Source organism: Rattus norvegicus, chromosome 2 (assembly GCF_036323735.1).
Source record: "Rattus norvegicus strain BN/NHsdMcwi chromosome 2, GRCr8, whole genome shotgun sequence".
Classification (NCBI taxonomy): Eukaryota; Metazoa; Chordata; class Mammalia; order Rodentia; family Muridae; genus Rattus; species Rattus norvegicus.
The window spans coordinates 198,432,869-198,456,844 of record NC_086020.1 but is presented as its reverse complement, the minus strand read 5'-3'; the positions used below and the strand labels follow the sequence as shown (position 1 = coordinate 198,456,844).

The window sequence follows — 23,976 nt, the reverse complement described above, 5'->3', positions numbered from 1 at the left end:
TTTCCATAGTCGTCATGCCAGCTTACATTCTCACCTTCGATGTATAAGAGTTCCTCTTTCCTCACTTCCTTACCAGCTTTTTGTTGTTGTTTCTTTCTTGGTGATAGCCATTCTGATTTTAGTGAGCTGTGAATCTCAATGTAGTATCAATTTGCATGTTCGTGATGGCTAGGGAGACATTTTTTTAAAATATATTTTATTGGCTATTTGTATTTCTTCTTTTGAGAATTGTTCAATTCACTTGCATATTCATAAATCAGTTTTAGGGCACTTAATTTTGTGAGTTCTTTAAAGATTGTATATATTAATATCCTGTTAGGTATCAGGGGGCAGATATTCTCCCACCTTTCATTTTTACAGTCCTGAGCTATTGGACATCCAAGTTCTTTGCGTCTTTATGCTTTTGTATAGCAGTCTTGGGTTTCAGCTCTTACATTAAGGCTTTGACCCATTTCTAACTGGTTTTTATCCAGGTGAGAGAGTGGGATCTAGTTACAGTTTTCTACATGTAGATGTCCAGTTTTCCAGGCACCATTTGTTGGTGCTTTTGAGACTTTGGTCAAAAATTGGATGCCCAATATATGTTTTATAAAGACCTTCTCACAATACCCTTTAAGCTTTTTTGGTGATAGGTAACTTTTTCAAAAAGCAGACACCCATGATCTCTGCCTTAGTTACAAATTCACTGCCCTGTTTTACGTTTATTATTCATCCACTGGACAGATTCTTGTGAGTATTCACTGTTTCACATCCTCATGTGTTGCCCTGGATGGACAGATTGACAGCAGTTTATTCCATTAGAACATAATAGAGCAGGTTAGAGGGAAATGAAGCAAGACTGAGTTCAAACTTCCTGTCATTTAGTCACAGGCAGAGAGCTGAGAGCAGAGTCCGGAGTGGGCGCACACCCAAGTAACAATAGAAGAGGAGTGGGGATCTCTCTGTTAACTGCCCACATTGAAAATTCCAATCATTGCAAGTAGCATTTACAAAATGTGATTGGGCAACCTCTGAATATTGTAGCCACTTCAGTCACTCACCCCACAGCTAATGCTAAGTGCCTCCTCTGCCCTAGATTGTGCTCTGGGGTTGGAGGAGTGGGCACAGAAAGAAGGCACTGTTGGTGCTTCCAAGGACTTTACTCTGGAGTTTAAGGCTGGTAGAGTTCTAAACAATCACAAACTCAAATACATTAGAAGGATTTGACGAAGCACCAGTGTTACAGTGTTTAACACTGTCCTGTAGGGTCAGGTTAAGCCTGGTTAGGACAATTTTAAGGGAGAAGTGCACAGGCATGGAAGGTTTTCAGGTTATGCCGAAAAGGGTTTGGTAACTATGCTAATCAAACCAAGAAAACCAGTTAACAGATTATGACAAGCCAGATGAGGAGCGAGGAAGGTAGTCATATACATACTTTAGAGCAGCAGGCCAGGCCACAGCTGCTGATGTGAGTGGTGAGGAGAGCAGTCCCAGGTCATTTCAGACATTCGCTGACAGGGAGGGACCTTTGCTGGCCACCAGGCAGTGACCCCTGTGCCTGCGAGAAATCACGGAAGGACTCAGTGAGGACTGAAGATTGCCTTCAGTTGGTGTTCGGGTGTTTATGCTTAGAGGGCAAGTAGGCTGGGTGAAAAACTATTTTTATGCTTTAGGCCAAGGAAACTTTCTAATTTCACAAGAAAACTCTTAACTTCTAATGGCTCCTACCAGACAAATTCCTGAGCTGAACTGAATGTGACACCTCAATGTCCAGGCGTTCTAGGCATGCAGGACACATTTATTAAATGGAAACAAAGAACAATTTTTGTTTGTGCAGAGACATTTTTCCTTCTGTAATTCTTCTGACCATTTGTTTCTTTCTTTCTCAGTTTTGTTCTTCGTTTTATGTGTGTGGATGTTTTGCCTGTACCATGTTCATACAAAGCCTCAAGGCCAGAAGAGGGTAGTGTGGGTGCTGCTAATTGATCCTGGGCTCTCTGGAAGAGCAGCCTGTGCTCTTAAGCATTGAGCCATCTCTCCAGCCCAGCTTTTATCACATATTAATGTGTGTGTGTGTGTGTGTGTGTGTGTGTGTGTGTGTGTGTGTATGTGTATGCGTGCCCGTGCTCGTGCACACGTGCACACATATGCTCTAGTGCTCCTATGGAAGTTAGAGGACAGATCACAGTAGCTGGCTCTCTCCTTCCATCACATGGATCCTGGAGATTGAACCCAGGATGCAGCTTGGTGGTCAGTGCCTCTACTTGCTGAGCCGTCTCTCCAACTTTCTTCTGAAAAAAATTGTTTTATATTATGTGTATGTGTGTGCTTTGAGGATATGTGTGTGTCTTTGAGGATATGTGTGTGTCTTTGTCTTTGAGGATATGTGTGTGTGGGTACTTTTGGAGACCAGAAGTGAACATTGGATCCCTTGGAGCTGGAGTTATAGGTGGCTATGATCCACCTGATATAGGTGTTGGGAACCAAATATGAGTCCTTTGCGGGGGCAGCAAGTGTCCATAACCACTGAGCAGTCTTTCCAGCCCCCTCTTCTAACTTGCGGATGAGTTAAGAAGAAATTCCAGCATTTGAGACCCTGAGATAAGAAGATCTTGAATTGAAGCCTGAGTGACATGGTGAAATCCTGTCTCAAAAAAAGAAAAAAATGAATAAACGGAAACATCAAATGGACTTTTAATAAGTGTAATGAATAGAAAAACATTTTATGTGAAATATTTTCACCTTGATCTACATGTTTACTAGTAGCTACATGCTATTAAGAAAGAAATCATGGGGAGTAAAGAGAGATGGCCTGAGATTATGCAGCCTGTAAGAGCTTTTATTGCTTCCCCCTCAACCCCCTATTTTTCAGGACAGGATTTCTCTGTATAGACTTGGCTGTCCTGGAGCTCACTCTGTAGATCAGAGTGTCCTGGAACTCACAGAGCTCCACCTGTTGGGATTAAAGGGGTGCACCACCATCACCCAACTCTGTTTACTGCTTCCTATAGAGGACCAGAGTCTGGCTTTCAGCACTCATGTCAGGTGATTCACAACCACTAGTAATCATAGCTCTAAGGGGCCTTAAGTCCTCTTCTGGTCTCAAGGCACATAAGTGCGTGTATATATAACAGACCCTGGACAAACATATATTCACATGCATAAATTTTAAACAAATGAATCATGGGGCCAACAGGATGGTGCTTGTTGCCAACCCGAATTTGATTTCCAGGACCTTGTAATAGGAGAGAATTTGGGTTGAGGATTTAGCTCAGTAAGGCCCTGGGTTTGGTCCTCAGCTCCGAAAAAAAGAAAAAAAAATAGGAGAGAATTTGTGGAAGCAATAGGTATCCTTATTGGAAGTGGCCTGGGTTGTGCTCTTTTGATCTTTAGATGTTGGAATTTGTAATTCACCTCCCTCTTTCCATCCCTCTCTGTGCTGCAACCCCCCCCCCCCCCGCCCCACCATGCCATCCTAACAGTAGCAGTGTAAACTGGAATACTCTACTGGATAGGGTATTCCGAGCAGGACTGGAGGAGTTAGCACGTCAGACAGCCGTCCTTCCCTCCTTCCATTGGTGCCTCCACTGTTCTGATCATAGACCTGTATTATGGTAGCTGTTTTGAATTGTTCAGTGATAGGATGATGTGGATTCGTGGTTTGATTTGAGTCCCATATTAGAATAAGAAGTAAATTAGCTGTGTGTAACTGCAGAGCACATTTAGGCCAAAGCTCTTCATGTGTTATAGATAAGGAGGCAGACAGCTGCAGTCAGGGGACTTACCCAAGGTCATATGGCTAGAAATGGCATAGTGGCACTAAAATTTACTATAACATTGACTTTATTACAATATAGTTTTAACAGCTTGAGAATAAAGCTAAAGAAATCAAATTTATTTGTTGGTCAAGCTTTTGTTGGTGTTTGGGACAGGGGGCTGTCTTTGCTCATATTTGTACCAGTAGGTCTGTAAAGAGAGCCCTGGTCTGGGGCTGCTAGGTTATTTATGAGTGGTGTCATTTTAGGGCTCAGCTGCCCAGGAGTTACTAGAAATTTCAAGATTTCTCAATAGAAGCAAGTATTTAAGAGGAAAGGGGGGTCTCCAGCGGTCTGGAATGCCTGCTGACATGGGATAGATCTGTGGGGATGCTTGGAGGAAAAGCTCTGAGGCCAAGATGCGTGACGTGTGAGAGCAGAGTTAGCGCAGAGTTAGCAGGCGGGGCCGCAGTTATACCAAGAAGAGAGGTTTTTGTTCCTTAGGGTGGGGTGGAGAGAATGACTAATGGGTGCATTGACGCAGTGTGCTGCAGTTTTAGGTTTACAAGGTTTTTTTTGGGTTTTGTTTTGTTTTGTTTTATTTTAAATGTTTGTGAGTCCAGACCAATCTAGAGTTTTATTATTTTGAAACAACTTCTGAAAAGAATTGCCATTTCTGTAGAAGTTTGCACCAATATTGATATCAAAGTAGTTTTAGGAAATAAAATCCTTTGAAGTCCTAACGTCCCTGGGTAATGTTCTCAGCTGTGAGGACGTCTTTATACACAGTAGCTGGGTGACAGTCCCCAAGCATTACTGTAGACCAGGTACTGTTGAAAACATTTTCACTGTTGGCCCTGTTTTATACTGTGGAAATCCATCTTGCTTCATGGCATACAAGTAGGAAAAGCATACTAAACTTAAGACCGTCTTTGGACTGACTAGTTAGATGAAAGGAAAAGAGATAGCCTGTAGTGACCTTCCCATCCTTTTCTCCCTTACAGCCTCTCTCTGCCCCCACAGGGTTGCCATTCTTACAGTCTACAGGGTCATCTCAGTTCCTCCTACTCTAAGCTGTAGTTTTTCTCCACTGTAGTCTCTAGCTATTCCAGTTCTTATATCCTCTCTGGTAGATTGAAAATAGGCAAGTAAGTTCCTTGTAACTCACTGCTTTTTGAAGTAATGTAGGAAAAAAGATGTAAAGTTAGTAAGTCCAGAATCCCTATATGTAGTTGGAGAGAGAGGGAGGGCCAAACCTAAGAGCCAAATGTTAATGGAAGAGAGTTGCTGCTTGAGTAATTTATCTCAGAGGAAAAGTGGAGCCCAGAGCTCGTGAGGAAAGAACTGAAGAAGGTGCTGAAGACTTTGGAGAGTCAGAAGCTGATAATTTGTACAGTGGTGCTTTTTGGAAATGGCGAAGGAACAGGTGATTTGAACTGGAAGTTTAAGAAAATTACAGCAGTAATATTAATATAATAGGCTCAATTATATGTGTGAAAAGTTGAAGAGGTTAAGAAATTTGAGAAATATTTAAAGAGAGAGAAAATTATGTTCCAGCTTGGTAAGCTTACCATGCTGGCTAGCTTTAAGCCTGCTTAACACAAGCTAGAGTCATTGGGAAAAGGAACTCCCAATTGAGAAAATGCCACCATAAGATCCAGCTGTAGGCAGGCCTGTAGGACATTTCCTGGAATCTGTAATAAGAAAGCAGGCTTAGTAAGCCATAAGGAGCAAGCTAGCAAACAACATTCTCCATGGCCTCTGTCTATATCAGCTCCTGCCTCCACTTTCTGCCCGGTTTGAATGTCTGTCCCATCATTCCTCTGTGATGGAGTGAGACCTGAGAGTTGTAAGATAAAATAAAAACCCTTCCTTCTTAAGCTGATTTTGATCATGATATTTTATCACAACTGAGATATCTAGAATAATGAATGGATTCCAAATCCAAATGACTCCTAGATTTTAGAATGTACTCTTAGAAGATGGGAAAAATGGGGGTTGGGGATTTAGCTCAGTGGTAGAGCGCTTGCCTAGGAAGCGCAAGGCCCTGGGTTCGGTCCCCAGCTCCGAAAAAAAAGAACAAAAAAAAAAAAAAAAAAAAAAAGAAGATGGGAAAAATGGTGGTGGCACTTTTTATGAGAATCTACAAATTGAATGGGTCAAGGCCTTTTGATATAAAATGCGATTCACTCTTTATATCAAATGCCTAGTAACACATGGTGAAAGCAGATCCTGTGACAATGAGGAGCCTTCCTTTATGAGATGGACTGGATGCCTAATAAAAGCTAGGGATAATAATAAAAGGAGGGTGAAGGGACATTTTCTTTTTCTTCTTTTAGGGGGTGGAACCAGGGCTTGCACATCCCTGGCAAGTGTTCCACCACTAAGCTGTATTCCCAACTCCCAGAGTGACATTATGTAGGGAATCTTTGAGAAATAGAAGAGAGATACAGTAGCATAGAGGTAGAGGTGTGTGTGCATGTTGTGTGTTGCATGTGTGTGTGTGATGAAACACTTTGAAAGAGTAGAACTTAATGAGATGGGTAGAAATTTGTGGTGAGATTAAGAGATTTATTTATAATGTCTTTAAAACAGTCTGACATGAGCAGTAGGAACACCATTTCAATATTTAAAGGAAAGCATCCGGTACTTCTTTCATGGGATGGTTTAGGAATTCTTAATTTAAAAATAAAAAAAAAGTCAGGATGCATTTCTGTTTTCTTCCCTGGAACTAGAATTCTTTTCTAGGTATGAATAGTGGAATTAATATTGTTGACAGTGTCAGAAGACCCTGGCTACTGGAATTACCTATCCAGTTATCAACTCTATAGTAAGAACAGAGTTAAGGTCATATATAGAAACACTTCTTGATTCTGCAAGAATGTGGTTATCTTCAACTTTTATATTTAGATGTTACTTAAACTAGTTTTTTGTTGATAAAAGTTGAGAAATATTTAGTGTGTTATCATGCTTATTAAATGCTCACTTGTTCAGTAGTTATTTGATTAATTAATTGATTAACTGATGTTGGGTCCAGTCGAGGACCCTGGGAGCATAGAGAAGAGCTTGGCAGAGCTTTTGCTTCAGTGAAGAGACAGAAAAGCGAGTGCTCGGAGAGTGAGCAGTGTGGAGTAGGAAGCGCTCAGGTAACTTCCTCAGGGATGTTCTGAGGGGCAGAAACGTGAGTGAAGAAGAACATCTAGAAAAAATGATTTCAGTCAAAGGGGACAGCCAGCATGAGATGGTGAGTCAGAGTCCAGCCCAGCAAGAACCAGCTTTGCACGTTAGAGGAAGCACAGAAAAGCTGGTCTGACCAGAACACTGAGGTTAGAGTAGAGACTGGCAAGAAATGAGGATGAGGAGGTAGGCAGGGAGCAGAGTGTATTGGACATTATTAGCCGCACATTATAATTTGGGTGTGCATAGAGACCAAGAGGCAACTCCAGTCCGTTGTGACATGATCCAGACAGGTGTGTTATACACGTGTAATTCCAGCCATTGGACTATTGGGTGGCAGAAAAAAGAGGATCCTTATAAGTTCAAGGCTAGCCTGGTATATATAGAATTCTCAGACTTCCAAGGTTACATACCTAGACCCTGTCTTAAACATTAAAAAAAAAGTTATGGAAGCTTTGAGTGTATTAGGTAGACTGTGGTTTCCAGTGTACAAGAACCAAGTTGTTAAGATTATATCTGTGTTTTTAAACTAAATTTTACTAATTTTTAACATGTATTAATGCTGGCGTCCCCATTACATCTCTGTGTTCCTTTTATTCACTTGCTAGTTTTGACCTTAGCAAGCTAGGTAAATGCTACTCCCATTTACTAGGATGAGAGACTGAGGGAAGAGCAGGTTTGTTCGAGGTGGAAGTGGGAAAAGACTAAAACTCTGTCAGTGTTGGACATTAAGTTCGAGGTGCTTCCTGGACATCTGCTGTGATACAGAGGTAGGAGATGAGTTTGAAGTCGGCATTGGAAAGCAAGATTGGAGAGCTAAGTTTGGGAACCTAGCACATGCCAGCTTTGAAGTGAAAGAGTGGAAGTTTCAATTTTGCTACCTGCTGTATAACTGGACAAATTACTTGACCTTTCTGCTTTATTTATCTTATAAAATAAGGGCAGTAGACCCCACCTTACAGAGGTGTGACTCATTGCAGGTTAACTTTTCCTCATGAACAGTGCCTTAAACCATCATGTTAGACAAGTTAGGAAAAAAGTGTAGGGTCTGGAGAGGTGGGTGGCTCAGTGGTTAACTGAGTTCTTCCAGAGGTCCTGAGTTCAGTTCCCAGCAACCACATGGTGGCTCATAACCATCTATAACTGGGGTCTGATGCCCTCTTCTGTCATGCATACTTATGAGACAGAATATTCATATACATAAATAAATAAACATAGATAGAGAAAAAGACAAAGGTCAACTTAGAAAAACCTGTCTTGAAAGGCAGGGGAAGGAAGGCCTAGAAGTAACCAGTGAGCTTGTCAAGTGGTTTAGAAATGGTTTCAGTAGAGTGTTGGGGTTGAATTGGAGATGCTTAATAGAGATTTTTTTTAAAGTTTCGGATATTTTATTTATTTATTTATTTATTTATTTATTTTTATTAACTTGAGTATTTCTTATTTACATTTCGAATGTTATTCCCTTTCCCGGTTTCCGGGCAAACATCCCCCTAATCCCTCCCCCTCCCCTTCTCTATCGGTGTTCCCCTCCCCATCCTCCCCGAATTGCCGCCCTCCCCCCAACAATCTAGTTCACTGGGGGTTCAGTCTTGGCAGGACCCAGGGCTTCCCCTTCCACTGGTGCTCTTACTAGGATATTCAATGCTACCTATGAGGTCAGAGTCCAGGGTCAGTCCATGTATAGTCTTTAGGTAGTGGCTTAGTCCCTGGAAGCTCTGGTTGGTTGGCATTGTTGTACATATGGGGTCTCGAGCCCCTTCAAGCTCTTTCAGTCCTTTCTCTGATTCCTTCAACGGGGGTCCTATTTTCAGTTCAGTGGTTTGCTGATGGCATTCGAAAAATATGAACGCTTCACGAATTTGCGTGTCATCCTTGCGCAGGGGCCATGCTAATCTTCTCTGTATCATTCCAATTTTAGTATATGTGCTGCCGAAGCAAGCACCTTAATAGAGATTTTAAGTATGGATGACAGACTAAGTAAAATTTGCTATGAAGGAACACAGAAGAGGGGTGGCAAAGAGAACTCATAGGTAGAGTTGCTTGCTTTTTAGTCTGAAGCCTAAGCTGATCCCTGGGACCCTCATGTGGAAGGAGAAAACCAACTCCTGTAGGTTGCCCTCTGCCTTCACACGTGTCCATGTGAATTGTTACTCTCTTCCAACCCCATAAGTGAGTAAGCATAATAGATCTTCTAAAAAGAAGGCATGGGAAAACGGAATAATAGATAGAAGGAAATGAGTATGGTAGGGGGTGTGTCACAGTGGAACTGGTGGGGTGTGTAAAGAGATGGTCGAGCAACAGTTTGTGAGCTAACACTATCCCAGTGAGAGAAAAATAGTGATACTTTGGCGACACTGGAAATTGCAACAGCTACAGGTTGAGGTGAAATGAAGGAGTTAGGTGTATAATCAGAGCAGGAAGGGCGTTGAGACACTGATGAACGTAGAGAATATTAATGGAGATACAGGTAGATTAGTACATTTGGTTATGGGAATGGAGCAGTGTTCTCTGATTGCATTCTGCTTTCTCTAAAGAGGAGGAGCAGGATTGTCATTTATGAGTCAGAAGTAGCATTAGATGATAGAGAGAGTGGGAATGTTACAAGAGGCATCTTGGAGGAAGGAAGAATTATTAATCAGGGAAGACCTAGCAGGTAACTGTCAAGATCTGAAAGTGTATTTGACCTTTGATCTTTAGCTTGAGTGTGATTTCAGTCATCAAAGGAGGCTTTGTAAACCTCTCTACCCCACCTCCCCAGAGGAGCTATATCATGAAAGGTAAAGGCAATGTGAGTTCTGCTGATGCTTGGAACTTTTCTAGGCCTGTGACTAAGAGTGTTGCTTCTGGAACATTCTTCAGGTCCATGGGCAGGTTACAGAATTAATAACTATGAGTAAGCCATAGGCCCATTTGTCGCCAGTGTCATTGAGTATATCATGTTTTATGATGTTACTAAAAATATTTGTATTGCTATCTTTGAGTAATGTCTGTTTTGCACAAATGATAACAATATTTAAAAAAAAAAGCAAGATGCTCTAATTGAAAAAGTTTTCCTAATAGACATGAAAGCTCACCAAAATTTTCATTAGGACCTATATCTTCCCTTAATCTAAACTTACTAGTCTACTCCATATCTGTTTGATTACAAAGAAATTCAAAATCTATTTTTGTTTTTTTGTTTTTTTTAGGCGCTGGAGAATCTGGTAAAAGTACTATTGTGAAACAGATGAAGTAAGTTCACACAGGGCCTCCTAAGACTGAATTTCCTTCTCTTCATAAAAATTCATAGTTTTCATTTTTCATTCATGGTATTGACTTGCGGCTTTCTCCTTTTTGAAGAATCATTCATGAGGATGGCTATTCCGAGGACGAGTGTAAGCAGTATAAAGTTGTCGTCTACAGCAATACCATTCAGTCCATCATTGCAATCATAAGAGCCATGGGACGGTTGAAGATTGATTTTGGGGAAGCTGCCAGAGCGGTGAGTGTTTCTCATTTCCTCTTCACTTGCTGCTCTTCAGGAGGTGCAGTTAAGCCAATTTGCGTCATGTTTTAGGGAACAAGAAGATAAGATGGTACAAAATACTGTGTGTGTGTGTGTGTTTGAAATCTGGATCTGACTCAGCCCTGCAATGGATGCTGTAGATAGGCTGTGTGACGGCTCCATCCAGTCCTTCCTGTGCAGCACCACTGACATGTGTTTTTTGGTAGCTAATGGTAGTGTGTACTCTAAAAGACATGTTGCAGATTTAGTCTTGCTTTCAGAGCTGTAGGGGGTCCAAGGGAAAAAATTCCCAAAATAAATTCTGTAAGGACATAAACACAAACATCCCGATTTTAGATCAAAAATATCACTGTCTTTCATTGAATTGTGGATTCAGTTAGAATTTGGTTGTTGTTTAATGTAACTCTTTAATGCTTTACGTTTACCAGAATGTAAAAGTCAGTTAATGATAATCCTTAGTGTGCTTTAGTTTGTGAACTAGGATGTTTGATGCCAGTGGAGAAAGGACCAAAATGAAGACAGGAGGTCTTCTTATGTTATTACCAACTCAATTTCAAGAGCGTGCTGGAGAAGTAGAGAGCTAATCAAAGGATGTCAGCCATGTTCTGTGGCTAAGTACTTAAGTGCCATGGGAAATAAATGGAAGTGACTGTGGAGGAGGGGGGCTTGTAATATTGGATTTATAATTGGTTAATTATGCTGTATTTATTTATTTATTCATTCATTTTTCTCTTCTCTGTCGACTTTTTTCCTGTTATTTATTCCTCTTAGATTCTCGTTTCCTTTTGCCCTTACTTTGTTCCCATCCTCTGTTCACCTCTGGTTCTGGACAGTTCCTTTCCAGTTCATTTCCTCCTTCAGATGTTAGCAGGTGCTGAAGAGCACTCGCTCAGTTAACAGCCTGAGTTTGATCTCCGGAACTCACCAGAAAGCCAGGTGCTCATGGTGCACACGTGCTCTCTAGTCTGGGGCGACAGAGACAGGAGGGTCCTTGGGGCTCTGGACAGCTGAATCATTGAGCCCCAGGCCAAAGAGAGACCCTGTCTCACACCAACAAACAAAAAGGCAGCTGGCTCCTTAGCAACAGCGCCTGAGATTGTCCTTTGCTCCACACACCTTCTCATGTTCTCGTAGACACAGCTACGATCATTAATACTCCTGTGTCACCCGATGGTCCTGGCGTTCTCAGTCCCTCTCAGGATTCCTGAGTCATCTAGCTAGCTGTGCAGTGTTCTCTCAGCCTACTCAGAGCTCCTCTGGAAAGGACCGAGTAAAGTTTTACCCTCCTTCTCTGTCCTGGGTAAGGGTTTATCGTTGTGTCTACCGTTCTGCTCCTCTAGTTTTTAATGATGGCTAAGAGAACGAAAAGAGTGGAGCCGAGGAGGAGACAGGTCTCTTCCATCTCTGCTTAAGGGTAGAAGTATAGAGTCTTGACGAAGAGGGCTCTACAGAGGTTTACTGGGAGAAGCTAGAGCAGCCTGGTGAGCAACAAAGTAGGAGGGAAATGTCTCCCTAAGAACTCTAGTTAGAACGGCATCAGTACATGCTAGTGACTCCTGGATTCTCAAGTTTCTAAAAATTTGAGTAACATGGTATTAAAAAAAAAATACAAGTAATTATTTGTATACCTGCTTAAGTATAGGTCAAATTTCAGGACCTATGTAGTTTTTAAATGTTAGATAAAGCAGTATACCATATGTGGAAAAAGTCTTATTTGTCATTTAGTGGTTTTGGCAATTTGTATAACGCCTAACCTTTTTTTAATCATTTGCTTTTTTTTTTTTTTTTTTTTTTTGTTCTTTTTTTTTTTCGGAGCTGGGGACCGAACCCAGGGCCTTGTGATTCCTAGGCAAGCGCTCTACCACTGAGCTAAATCCCCAACCCCCAATCATTTGCTTTTTTATTGATGATGATGATGATGATGATGATGAAAGAGAAGAGGAGCTGGGAAAAGTGGTTCAGTGGCTGAGTGCTTGTTACATAGCCATGAGAACTGAATTAAAATCCTGTTACCATCATTAAAAGAGAATCATGTATGCAGCTGTAGCCCCAGTACTAGAGGACGGAAACAGACAAATCCCGGGAGCTTATTGGCTACACAATCCAGATAAATGCCAAGCCTTGGATTCAGTGAGAGACCATGTCTTAAGGGAATTAGGCAAAGAGTATTAGAAGACGTCAGACATCTTTCTCTGACTCTCTCATGTGTTCACACATATACAGCCCTTACACTTCCCACACCACAGGAAAAAGGAAGGAGAGGGAGAGGAAATACAGATCTTGCATGGAGTTTGCTACAAAGATGAGCCACAGTGTTACTACGTACGGACGGGATCTTGATGCCAGAGTTGGGCAAAGTGAATCTGAATGCAGCATGGTGGTTTTGTGGGTGGGAGGGTAGATGCACGCGTTGTAGGTGTTACTGCATCTGGGTTTCCTTGATGCGTCTTGCTTGCTAGTGGTCATTTTTTTTTTTAATAACTGTAAGCCATTCATACTTATATACTCTTTTTTAAAAAATATTTTATTTATTTAGTTTTTATGAGTACATTGTAGTTGACTTCAGATGGTTATGAGCCACCATGTGGTTGCTGGGAATTGAACTCAGGACCTCTGGAAGAGCAGTCAGTGCTCTTAACTGCTGAGCCATCTCTCCAGCCCCTGGTCATTGTCTTAATGACTACTTAAGATATAAATGATCGAGTCACTTCTCCCTTTTTATTTATATATTATGTTATTTAAAAAAATTATACTTATAGTTTTTAAGGTTGTAAATACTAAATTTATACAGCAAAATCTTTGAGCTTAGTATTCAGTTTCGTAGTTGTTTTGAGACAGGATTTCTCTGTGTAGCCCTGGCTGTACAGGCCTCATTCTATAGACCAGGCTGGCCTTGAACTTGGAGATCTGTCTGCCTCTGCCCTCCTGAGAGCTGAGATCATAGGTGGGCGTCTCCACTGCCCTGCTGTCTTCAGGTTTAAATACTGCACACAGGAATGGATAAAATAAAGGAAAACTACCAAAGTTCTCATAGCACCTTTCTAAAGGGTTACAAACTAATACAGTTCCTGCCTGAAAGTCATGACCTTCTGATCCTGTCACTCTGCTGCCATTTCCCTCTCCTGCCGCCTCTTTCTCCCATGTTAGAACGTTGTTGGTATTCCTTTGGGGGAAATCTAGAGACTAAACATTTTCCCTGAGGGGTCAGTTCCTGTTACTAGGCTTTCTCCTTCTTACGTGCCTTCATCTCCTCTCTGTTTCTGCTGTCTCCAGTGAAGGGAAAGGAAGAGTAGCCTTTGCCCTAAACTTGATTAATGTTTTGGTCCCTGTGCCATCATGGTTAGACTTTATGTCTTATGCACAAATCTTTTCATTTCTGTGTAGTAGTGGGTAAGTGCTCTACCACAAAGCTACACCCTCAGCAGGTCCAGGGAACAAAAATGCAGGCATGTGGAGGGGCATATGAGTGTGTGGGAACTGGACCTTGGCTTCTGGTGTTTTGCTCCACCATTTTTCTCCTGGTGTTTGGAAAGAGTGTCTCTCCAAATCTGGAGCATGTCCTTTTGACCAAACTGGCAGGCCACGGACCTCCAGGATCCTTCTGTCTGCTCTTCAGCTCTGAGGGTACAGGCTTGTGCCATTCCAACCAGATCTAGACTCAGGTCCTCGTGTGGTTTATCCACTGAGCCATCCTCCCAGTCCTCATTAAGGGTTTACTTTAACAGAATGGAAAGTTATTACATACACTTGTCTCAGGCCAGAATCTCCAATCCCCACCCTGTCATAAACCGTAAGTCATCAGTGAGTCCATCAGAAGAGACCTTTTCTGAGGATGGTGGTATGGCATGGAGAATTAAGAGGAAGGCAAATCATTATTCATCTCTCTGTATTTAGAATTGTGGTGGGAGGCTGGGCTGGGGCCTGGTTGCAAGTTTTCTCATGCTGCCTTGCCAGAAAGGTCTCGTAATACCTCTTCTAAACTATGATTCTGTGTGCGTGTGCATCTGTGTGCGTGTGCATCTGTGTGTGTGTGCATTGGTGTGTGAAGAATGAGACTCATTTAGTCTGAAGAAGTAGGAACTCATCTGTCCCTGTCTTAACTGTTTTTCTCAGGATGATGCCCGACAGTTATTTGTTTTAGCTGGCAGTGCTGAGGAAGGAGTCATGACTTCAGAACTAGCAGGCGTGATTAAACGTTTATGGCGAGATGGCGGGGTGCAGGCATGCTTCAGCAGGTCCAGGGAATATCAGCTCAATGATTCTGCTTCATAGTAAGTGTTTTGTTTTTTTTTTCCTTTGAAACTGTAATAGAAAGTAATTTGGTGACTCTAGTGAATGTCTAGTGCCTATCCTTAAGGAAATGTCTAAGTACTAGAAATGTCCAGAAGTCTGTAGGATATTTTATTACAGAATAAGCAAGTGACAGTGAGAGATTTAGGTACTCTTTGTGTAGGACAAGGCACTGATAGCCAGCTAGAGGGGCAACCCCACCGCACACATTGCATGCATGCACGCACACACGCACGCACGCCCAGAGAGGGCGAGCACACTGCCACATCCCCTGGCTTGTTATTATTGTATTTGAGACTGGATCTCAGTATGTAACTCTGGCTGGCCTAGAACACACAGAGACTATGCTTACATGCTAGGATAAGAGATCATCTGGTATGATAGTCCTTTTATACCCTCTGTACTGCCCGTACTGTGAGGTTTTTGATTGTAGTCATTACCACTTAATCTTTCGCGAATGTGTGTAGTAGTAGGGATTAACAAAAGCCTTGTGGATGTTGGGCAAAGCCTCTGCCACTGAGTTACATCCTCAGCCCTCTTGAGTGTTTGAGACACAGTCTCACTCATGCTGGCATTGAACTCATTCCATAGCCCTAGCAGGCCTGAACGTATGATCCCTCTGCTTCAGCTTTCTGAAGAGCTTGATTATAAGCCTGCACCACAGAACCCAGCATTCTGTATCCCTTTTGCCAGACTGGGATGGTGGCTTCTGTGGGATAAGGACATTGTCACAGAATGGAGTGAATCCTTTCCTTGTCAAAGAAGTTCTCTTGAGTGTTAGTTGTAGAGAATTGGTAACTAGTATTTTTATTTAATTTACTATTACATTTGATTCTATTTAACCCCTGACACATTTATATATTGATGCTGTATTTTTAAAACTTACTTCTTAGGGGACCTGGTGAGTACTTGGCATCTGTATCCCCCTCTGATCAAGATAAAAGGTTTACTTACTCTTTCAATGGAAATAAGTTGGCAAACAGTAAAAGGATTCTTGCCCACTTTTTAAAATGAAGATTGTCTTTATGTGTGTAGTTCAGGCAGTTCAGTGGTCATCAAAAGTAGATTTTTAATCCTTTGTTCTGTCATATATTGAGTAAGGTCTGACTCCCCCAGCTACATGTTTATAAAGTTGGGTCCCTTTATCCCTTGTTCATCCAGGCTCAACTCTGTGCTAATGGTGGTATTATGTTAATAGGCAATCTGAATGACACACTTAAAGTAGTGTGTTTGCTCTTCATTGCTTTGTCTGGAATCAACGAAGATTTAGCCTTTGTCTCTCCCCTACTCTGTTCCTCCTCCTTTTTGAGACAGGTCTTGACCTCCAACCCAGGCTGACCTCAAACTTTGTATCTTCCTGATTGGTCTCAAACTTGAGCTTCTGTATCCTCAAGTGCTGGGCTTACAGACTTACACTAGCATATTCACCTATATTCTCACTGAATGCGGTTCTTCTCATTTTCATGTCAAATATTATTCTCTAAGGAACTGTCAAATAGTTACATATACAGCTGACATAAATTTAAATATCCAGGAACTTTTAACTTTTTGTTGTTTATTTTTCATATGTGTCTTGCTATGTAGCCCAGACTTTCCTGGATTTCTTGAGTCCAGGGTTACAGGTCTTTGCCACAATCCCTGCTGTGTAGGACGTAGCTCATTTCATATTAGATTTCAGGATTTTTTATTTTAGCAATAATACAATGGCTGTGTTTTTAAATTTTGCTTTTACAGTATTCTTTTACTGTGTAGAACCTGTTCATTTCCCTGCACTAGATTCACTTTTTTTCTCTCATTCTATGATACTGAAGGTTTAGTACTTTTCTGCCCTTCAGGGTCTCCTTTGTTGTTGTTGGTACTTGGGATTGAACCTAGGCCTCACACATGCCAGTACTCAGCTAGTCCCAGAACTGACTTTTGCCAAGCAGCTGGTTTAGTCTGTTGATCTGTCGTGTCCATGGTTGCTTTACCAAGTTAAAACCAATATGTATTTTATTTAGTTACCTAAATGATTTGGATAGAATATCCCAGACCAACTACATTCCAACTCAGCAAGATGTTCTTCGGACGAGAGTGAAGACTACAGGCATTGTGGAGACCCACTTCACCTTCAAGGAGCTCTACTTCAAGTGAGTCACAGCCTGTCCCGCCTGCGTCTGGCACAGACAGCCAGCAGCTTATTTATTTTATTTTATTTTACTTTATTTTGAGTCAAGGTCTCACAGTGTAGACCTGGGTGATTTAGTTCTCACTGTGTAGATCAGGCCGGCCTCGGGTTTGTGCCTTCCACCTCTGCCTGCTGAGGGCTGGGTTTGCAGGCGCCCACCACATGCCTGGCTTCCTGGCTGCCCTGGTTAGCCTGTCTGTCTGGGGGTAAGATTTTTGTAAGTAGTGTTCCTTGGTTTAGAAATTTAGTATTTTAAGACCATTAGCTTAATGTTTCATGTTATTACACTCCACAGATTTATTTTTTCTCCTCCAGATAGCATCAATATTTATATCTACTTAGAGGAAATTGAATATAAAATTAAATAATAGTTTACCTACCTTTAGAATTAATTATACAATTACCGGTTTGTGTTTGTTTATATTTTCAGCACTTTTTTGTAAGTCGCCAAATAGGTATTGACTATTGCTAGAAGGATCAGAACAATACTAAATAGCTAGAAGATAACTTTCATGGGTGGCTTCATTCTGACACGGTGACAGTAAAACAGAAATATTTTCTTAGCAGCACTTCTCCTCTCTGAGATGGTTCCCCTTCCTGTTAAGTTTAATGGGGCAGAGCTAAACTTGGCTGGGCCTTGGGGTTTGTACACACACAGCATCATGCTCAATTAAGTTTGTAGTGCTGGCAAAATAGGCCTGGGATTGAGGTGTTTTAGAGGGGTGTGATGATGACATTGACAGTGGTTCTTGTAGAGGACACTCTAGTGTTTTCAAAGAATTTTCTCTTAGCACCAGTAATTCCAAGAAAAAGCCTCTGCTCTTCTTTTTGTTAATGGTCTTTTAAAAAATACTAAAACTGTTTTTGGTTCTTTTTTTCTGTGTTTGTGACCTTTGACGTCGGCAGTAACCTTTTCTCCTTCAGTGCACGATTAGTTTTTAAGAAGTACTTGGTTTATGTTTATGTGTAATATGTGCAAGTCAGCTTATTGCATATGTAGGGAACCACCACCTCAGATCCTCAGTGAGGGTCTGGGTTTGTGAAGTCCACACAGGACTTAAATATTAGGACCAGTTGAAGTATTGGGATCTTAACAACCTAAAGTGGATTGAAAACCTAATGAGTGGTTTCAGGTAAACTGGCTGCTTGTCCCAAGTCCTGATGAAGTTACTTAACAAGTCTGCAGAAACTATATGGATCACCCTGTGAAGCCATAGGAATAAAATGTCTCTGTATACTGTAAAGTTAGTAATTCCATTCTAATTAAATAACAAAACCATTTTTTTGTTGATGTCATAGGTTGATCTTTATGCCAGGACTAGTAGCCAAAATTAAAGTGCCACATGTACTTTGTATTGGCATGTAGATGTCTTATTATGAAGTACTGTCACCTCTTTTCCTCTTCTCTAGGCACAACCACTCTCCATTTATTCAAACATTTAGCGAGTATCTACTGTATTGCAAGGCATTGTGTAATTGCTTACTTGCCTCTCAGTTTTGAGGTAATGTTTATAAAATATCGATCTGTTACTGATTAATACTGTGTTACTAGGTACTAAAAACCAACCTTGGGACTTCATAGCATTCTCTTAGTTTTATGAACTTTATAGAAAATGGGGATGGAAACTGGAATCATTGGAGTACAAATGTGCCTGTCTTTGAAAGATTTGTATGGTGAAATGTTAGACTTTCTAAAACCTACAGCATGACCCTGGATTAAGGCCAATCTATGATTACATCGTTTAGTTATCATGCAAGGTTACAAAGAACAGCAAGATCCCTGAAAGGAAGGGTTGGGCCAGGAAGAGATAGGATGCATGCTCACGTCATTAGGGAAATCACGTGTACTTCTCTTATCTGTAGGGAAATCACGTGTACTTTACTTCTCCTAATCTGCAGGGGTGGAAAAAATCTCTGGAAATGCAGGCCCCAAGTTACTGACGATTTCACTCACTAGAGCAGTGTAGCAGATGTTAACCTTTAAAAGCTTTGTCGTTGCTGTCAGATACAGCTCTTGAGAGTGTGAGCTCTGACTTACCGACCCCATCTAGACCCGGGTACTGACTAAAAGACAAAGTAGGAAGGACCCTGTTGGTACAAACTTAGCACTCAGGGGACTAAAACAAGTCCGGACTAGAATACAGTGTGTAAGCAGCTTTTTCTTGTTTTTTGTTTTTATTTGTTTTGCTGCTGATGATTAGGTTCAAGCAAGCTTTGGTGTTGGGGAATACTTGGTTATTTATTTACTTTTAAGATGTTAGGCGGTCTTGCCATGTAGCGCAGGCTGGCCATTCTTCCATCTCAGCCTCCTAAATGCTGAGATTATAGTCATTCTCCCTAAACCTAGCAGAAGATCTCAAAATCCTAAAGCCTAAAATCAAATTTATTTTTTTCCATAATTCTCTTCATATGTTTTTCATTAACACAAGGCAAATAAACTTTGGGCTCAGAATGCAAGTTGGGTATTCAGAAACAAGCCAGTTTGAGAGTCAGAGTGGGGCTGTGAAAAGTATATAAAGACTGGTCTCAGTGCCAGATGGTCTAGGGTAGTGCCAGGCACCATAGTAAACACCAAACAAATACCAGTTGTTGTTATGGCTACGGTTATCTTAAGCTACACTGTCGAGCTCCTCTTCCTTCACTTCATTTTGGTTCTAAACTCTGCCGACTTGGCGCCTCCGGTACCAGTGCTGGAGCGGGCGCTCAGCTGTGGCTGTGCTTTTAGCCACCGACAGTGGTTTAGACACATGGATTTGCTGCTTGTCTTTTCTGTTACAAATGGGGTTTGAGTGTGTGATAATGGGGAGGTTCCAACCATGACAGTCTAGAGAGAAGTAAATGTAAGTGTGATATCACTGACCCTGCCTTTCTTTCCTTACTCAGAATGTTTGATGTAGGTGGCCAAAGATCCGAACGGAAAAAGTGGATCCACTGTTTTGAGGGAGTGACAGCAATTATCTTTTGTGTGGCTCTCAGTGATTACGACCTTGTTCTGGCTGAGGACGAGGAAATGGTACGTTGAAGCTTTGGATAGGAAGTCCGTCTGACACAGCTAGGAAGTGAGCATAACTCCGAGGAAGATGGGCTGCCACTGTCTGCTCACGGACCAAAACTTAAAACCCTTTATTTTCTTGTCAGTGGGTTAGATCTCCCAAATCATCGTTCCATGACACATTTGCTCTTGGTAGCCACAGTGTGTGCACAGAATTACATCTTGTCAGCCACTTCTTCTCTTCCCTAACCCCAAGAATTATGCAAATCAGGACTGACTGGACTTCAAGTCACATTAGTATCTACCCTATTTCCATGAATTCACTTTGCTGCTTTAAAACCTCTTGATATGTCATTTAATCTGCTTTTACTTCTTGCTGCTAACCTGTCATAACCCTGTTTGTTTTTCAGAACCGAATGCATGAAAGCATGAAATTGTTTGACAGCATTTGTAACAACAAATGGTTTACAGACACTTCAATCATTCTCTTCCTTAATAAGAAAGACCTTTTTGAGGAAAAAATAAAGAGGAGTCCATTAACAATCTGTTATCCAGAATACACAGGTAAAGGGCATGAGGTTCTGTTGGAGCTGTGGATCTTAGGTCAGTGACCATCCGCTGTCCTAGGACTTGTGCATTCACTAACAGTAGTAGGCATCTCAGGAAAATCCTTAAGCTTAGAGTGTTGCTTCAGAGATCAGTGTCCTTATTTTTGAGGAAAATGGGATACAAAAATGAAATTTTGGCATATGTCCAAAGAGATATAAAAATACTTTTTTTAGTGGAAGTTATTAGGCAGAATAGAAGCACTTAGAGAAGAGGCTTGCATGTAAGACAGTTTGGAGGCTGAATATTGGCCTGACTTACTCTGAAATGGAGAAGGGGCATGTGGCGGCTGTGGGATGTGATAGTGGGAAGAAGCTGGCCCCATGTCTCACACAGTGGCTGTGGGCATGTGGTGTATGAACAGCAGTGTAGTGACCACAGTAAGGACTGCCTCAGAGTGCAAATACAGCTTTTTGGTGAGCCAGGATCTCACCTTAGAAGCCAAGGACAAGGATACCAGTGGGGCTAAGAATGAAGGTGAAAGATGGCATTGCCCCCATTTCTGTGTCTCTTCCATTAAAACAATGAGGTAATACTGGGTTTCCTTAACTTCAACTTCTGGTTTCTTTGGAAAAGATTCTGGTTATGGCTAAAGAAAGTAGAACATTGTAGGCCAACCAGTATTTGAAATTAGGGATCACATAATGATTGCAGAACTGCACCATTGTGAAAGCTGTTTCCGTGGAAGGGGGGTTTTCACTATCTGAGACTCTGTGCTTTCTTTTTATAATAAAGTGAAAGATTCAGCACACGTTAGGAAGTCAAAGGTGTCTGCACTAACGTCTCGAAGTTGGATGCTTTTGCTATGTTCTGAACTTACCTTTAGGAACATTGGTTTAGAATTATCTGTGGAATAATCAGAGATGTCTGTTAGGTGGTGATACTTAGCTGGGAACATAAGGAGAGGTTAGGCTAGATATATATAAATTTGAGAACAGCAGTAATTGGAGATAAATGAAGTTCCCAAAAAGATGACAATAAAATGGGAAGAGAAAAAGAAAATGAGACAAACACTAGCTACCAACAGGAGAGAAATAACGGACATAAGAGAAAAGAGCCGGGGCTGGGACTTAGCTCAGTGGTAGAGCGCCTGCCTAGCAAGCACAAGGCCCTGGGTTCGGTCCCCAGCTCTGAAAAAAAGGAAAAAAAAAAAGAGAGAGAGAGAGAGAGAGAGAGAAAAGAACCGGACTATCTTAAAAAGGAAGGGGAGTGCCCAGTGAGATGGCTCATCAATAAAGGTGCTTGCTTCCAACGTGACAATGAGTTCAGTTCTTGGACTTCGATTACAGGAGAGAACTGACTCCTGAAAGGTGCCCTCTGACGGCCACATGCACCCTGTGTCATGTATGAGCCCATATACAGACACCTGTAGCCGCTTGTAAAAACATATGTAGAGTACTTGTTATTTTTTTTTAAAAAGAAAGGAACATGTTTGCAAATCACTAGTAAGGAGTAGTCAGCAGTGTCATGTGCAGATAAACAAGTGACACTGGGAAATCCCAGCCTTTGGAGCTGACTGTTCCTTGCTTTGGCTTTTCTAGACAGGGTATCTCTGTGGAACAAGAGTCCTATCTATTCTGGACTCCATTTGTAGACCAGGCTGGCCTCTAATTCAGTGATCTGCCTGCCTCTGCCTCCTAAATGTTGGGATTAAAGGTGTGTGTCACCTGCTTGGCCCAAGTTGACTCTTCTTAAAGAGTAGTGAGAGCAGAGCTGGGTGTACCAGGTGACTGTGGGCAAGCAAGCCTGGGCTCCCTGTGAGCAGTGTGGGTTAAAGGGGAGGTGAACCAGGTTACTGAGGGCAAGCCTAGGCTCCCTGTGAGCATCCCAAGTGCTGGGATTAAAGGATGCGCCACCACTGCCCAGCTAAGCACATCTCTTGAACTCTAAACTAAAAAGGGAAAGTGAATTTTATTCAGTAAGAACACAGACTGATACCTGGTAACCAGGGCTGTCGGAATCCTCAATCCTTAAGTCTCAGAACAAAGTGACTGTCTGAGTTGGAAGCCAGTCTGGTGTAGAGTGAGTTCCAGAACAGTGAAGACTACACAGAGAAACCCTGTCTTAAAAAACCAAGACAGGTGGGGGTGGGGTTGGGAGTGGGAGTGGAAGGTCTAGGCACCTAACAAAGTAGTCTTCCTTGGTTCTTTATTTCATGTGTTCTTTCTTTCGTGAGCTCCCCTCTTTCCCAGACTTGTTTATACACTTATTTGATATTTCTTGTCATGCATGATCTCACTGAAAATAGTCTCTGGTTTATAAAAACAAGTGTACATTGTTTTGATAGTGTCCCTGAAACAGGCAGTTTCTAAGATCATGTAGAAGGCTTGGGCTGGTGAGATGGCTTAGCAGTTAAGAGCACTGACTGTTCTTCCAGAGGTCCTGAATTCAATTCCTAGCAACCACATGGTGGCTCACAACCATCTGTAATGGGAGCCGATGCCCTCTTCTGCTGTGTCTGAAGACAGCAACAGTATACACACACACACACACACACACACACACACACACACACACAAACACACACACACACAAACACACACATACACACACACACACACACAATAATAATAAATAAATCTTAAAAAAAAAAAAAAAAGAAGGCGGCTTAGTGTTGGTCTCCTCGTGCTTCTACTCCTTAAAAAACAGCAGCTCTATTGAGAGAATTATCCTTTAAAGTGTGTTATTAGTTGTAGATGAGGACCATGCCTGCATCCCAGCAAGCACCTGGGATGATGAGGTAGGAAGTCACGACTTTGAAGCCAGTGCTGGGTGAGGTGGGGCTTAGTCAAAGTTTATAATTAGGGTTCCACTTGTTTCCCATCTGTTAGTCTGCTTTCACTGGTTCCTCTTTAAGATTGGAAATATTTTGAAATAAATGCTTTACCTTTTTGGAACCCTTATTTCAGGATCACTCCAAGGGGCAGACTGAGATTTTAAATGGTTGTTTTCTCTAGAAACATAACGGCCTACTTTTCTAGTTCTTTTGTATACTTTCTAGATTACGAAGGAAGTGAAACTTGTTTTCCTCATTCCTTTTGTGTGCTGGTTTTATTTTCGTTTCAGTGTGAGTCTTTCTCATGAAGAATCTAATGACTACAGAAAATCCTAAAGATAATAGAAACAGAGGAAGAACTCTGTATTCAGTCATGTGGTGTTTCTTTCCTTAATTAAATGTTGATGGCCTAACTTAGCTGGGTGCAGGCCTCTGTCACAACCTGAGTTGACAGTGTTGCTTATCTGGTTCAGGTTCCAATACGTACGAAGAGGCAGCTGCTTACATCCAGTGCCAGTTTGAAGATCTGAACCGAAGAAAGGACACCAAGGAGGTCTACACTCACTTTACCTGTGCCACTGACACCAAAAACGTGCAGTTTGTTTTTGATGCTGTTACAGATGTCATCATTAAAAACAACTTAAAGGAATGTGGGCTTTACTGAGAGGATGGCATAGTAAAAGGTAAAATTTCAGACAGTTTAGTTACAGTGCTGGGGGCTGGGTGGGA

At 41.7% G+C, this 23,976-nt stretch overlaps 1 protein-coding gene and 1 non-coding gene across 2 annotated transcripts in view; one reads left to right on the top strand and one right to left on the bottom strand.

Moving 5' to 3' along the window:
- The window catches only part of Gnai3 (G protein subunit alpha i3), a 37,955-nt gene that overhangs the window by 12,030 nt on the left and 1,949 nt on the right, over positions 1 to 23,976 (top strand). The window contains exons 2-8 of the mRNA NM_013106.2: positions 10,100 to 10,142; positions 10,251 to 10,392; positions 14,530 to 14,687; positions 16,707 to 16,835; positions 19,757 to 19,886; positions 20,276 to 20,429; positions 23,721 to 23,930. Of these exons, the coding sequence (NP_037238.1) occupies positions 10,100 to 10,142; positions 10,251 to 10,392; positions 14,530 to 14,687; positions 16,707 to 16,835; positions 19,757 to 19,886; positions 20,276 to 20,429; positions 23,721 to 23,911 (947 nt within the window). The 3' untranslated portion in view covers positions 23,912 to 23,930. The remainder of the gene's footprint in view (positions 1 to 10,099; positions 10,143 to 10,250; positions 10,393 to 14,529; positions 14,688 to 16,706; positions 16,836 to 19,756; positions 19,887 to 20,275; positions 20,430 to 23,720; positions 23,931 to 23,976) is intronic.
- On the bottom strand, positions 8,747 to 8,853 carry Rnu6-318 (RNA, U6 small nuclear 318). Its single transcript, XR_005501553.1, has one exon. It is a non-coding gene; the product is annotated as a U6 spliceosomal RNA (small nuclear RNA).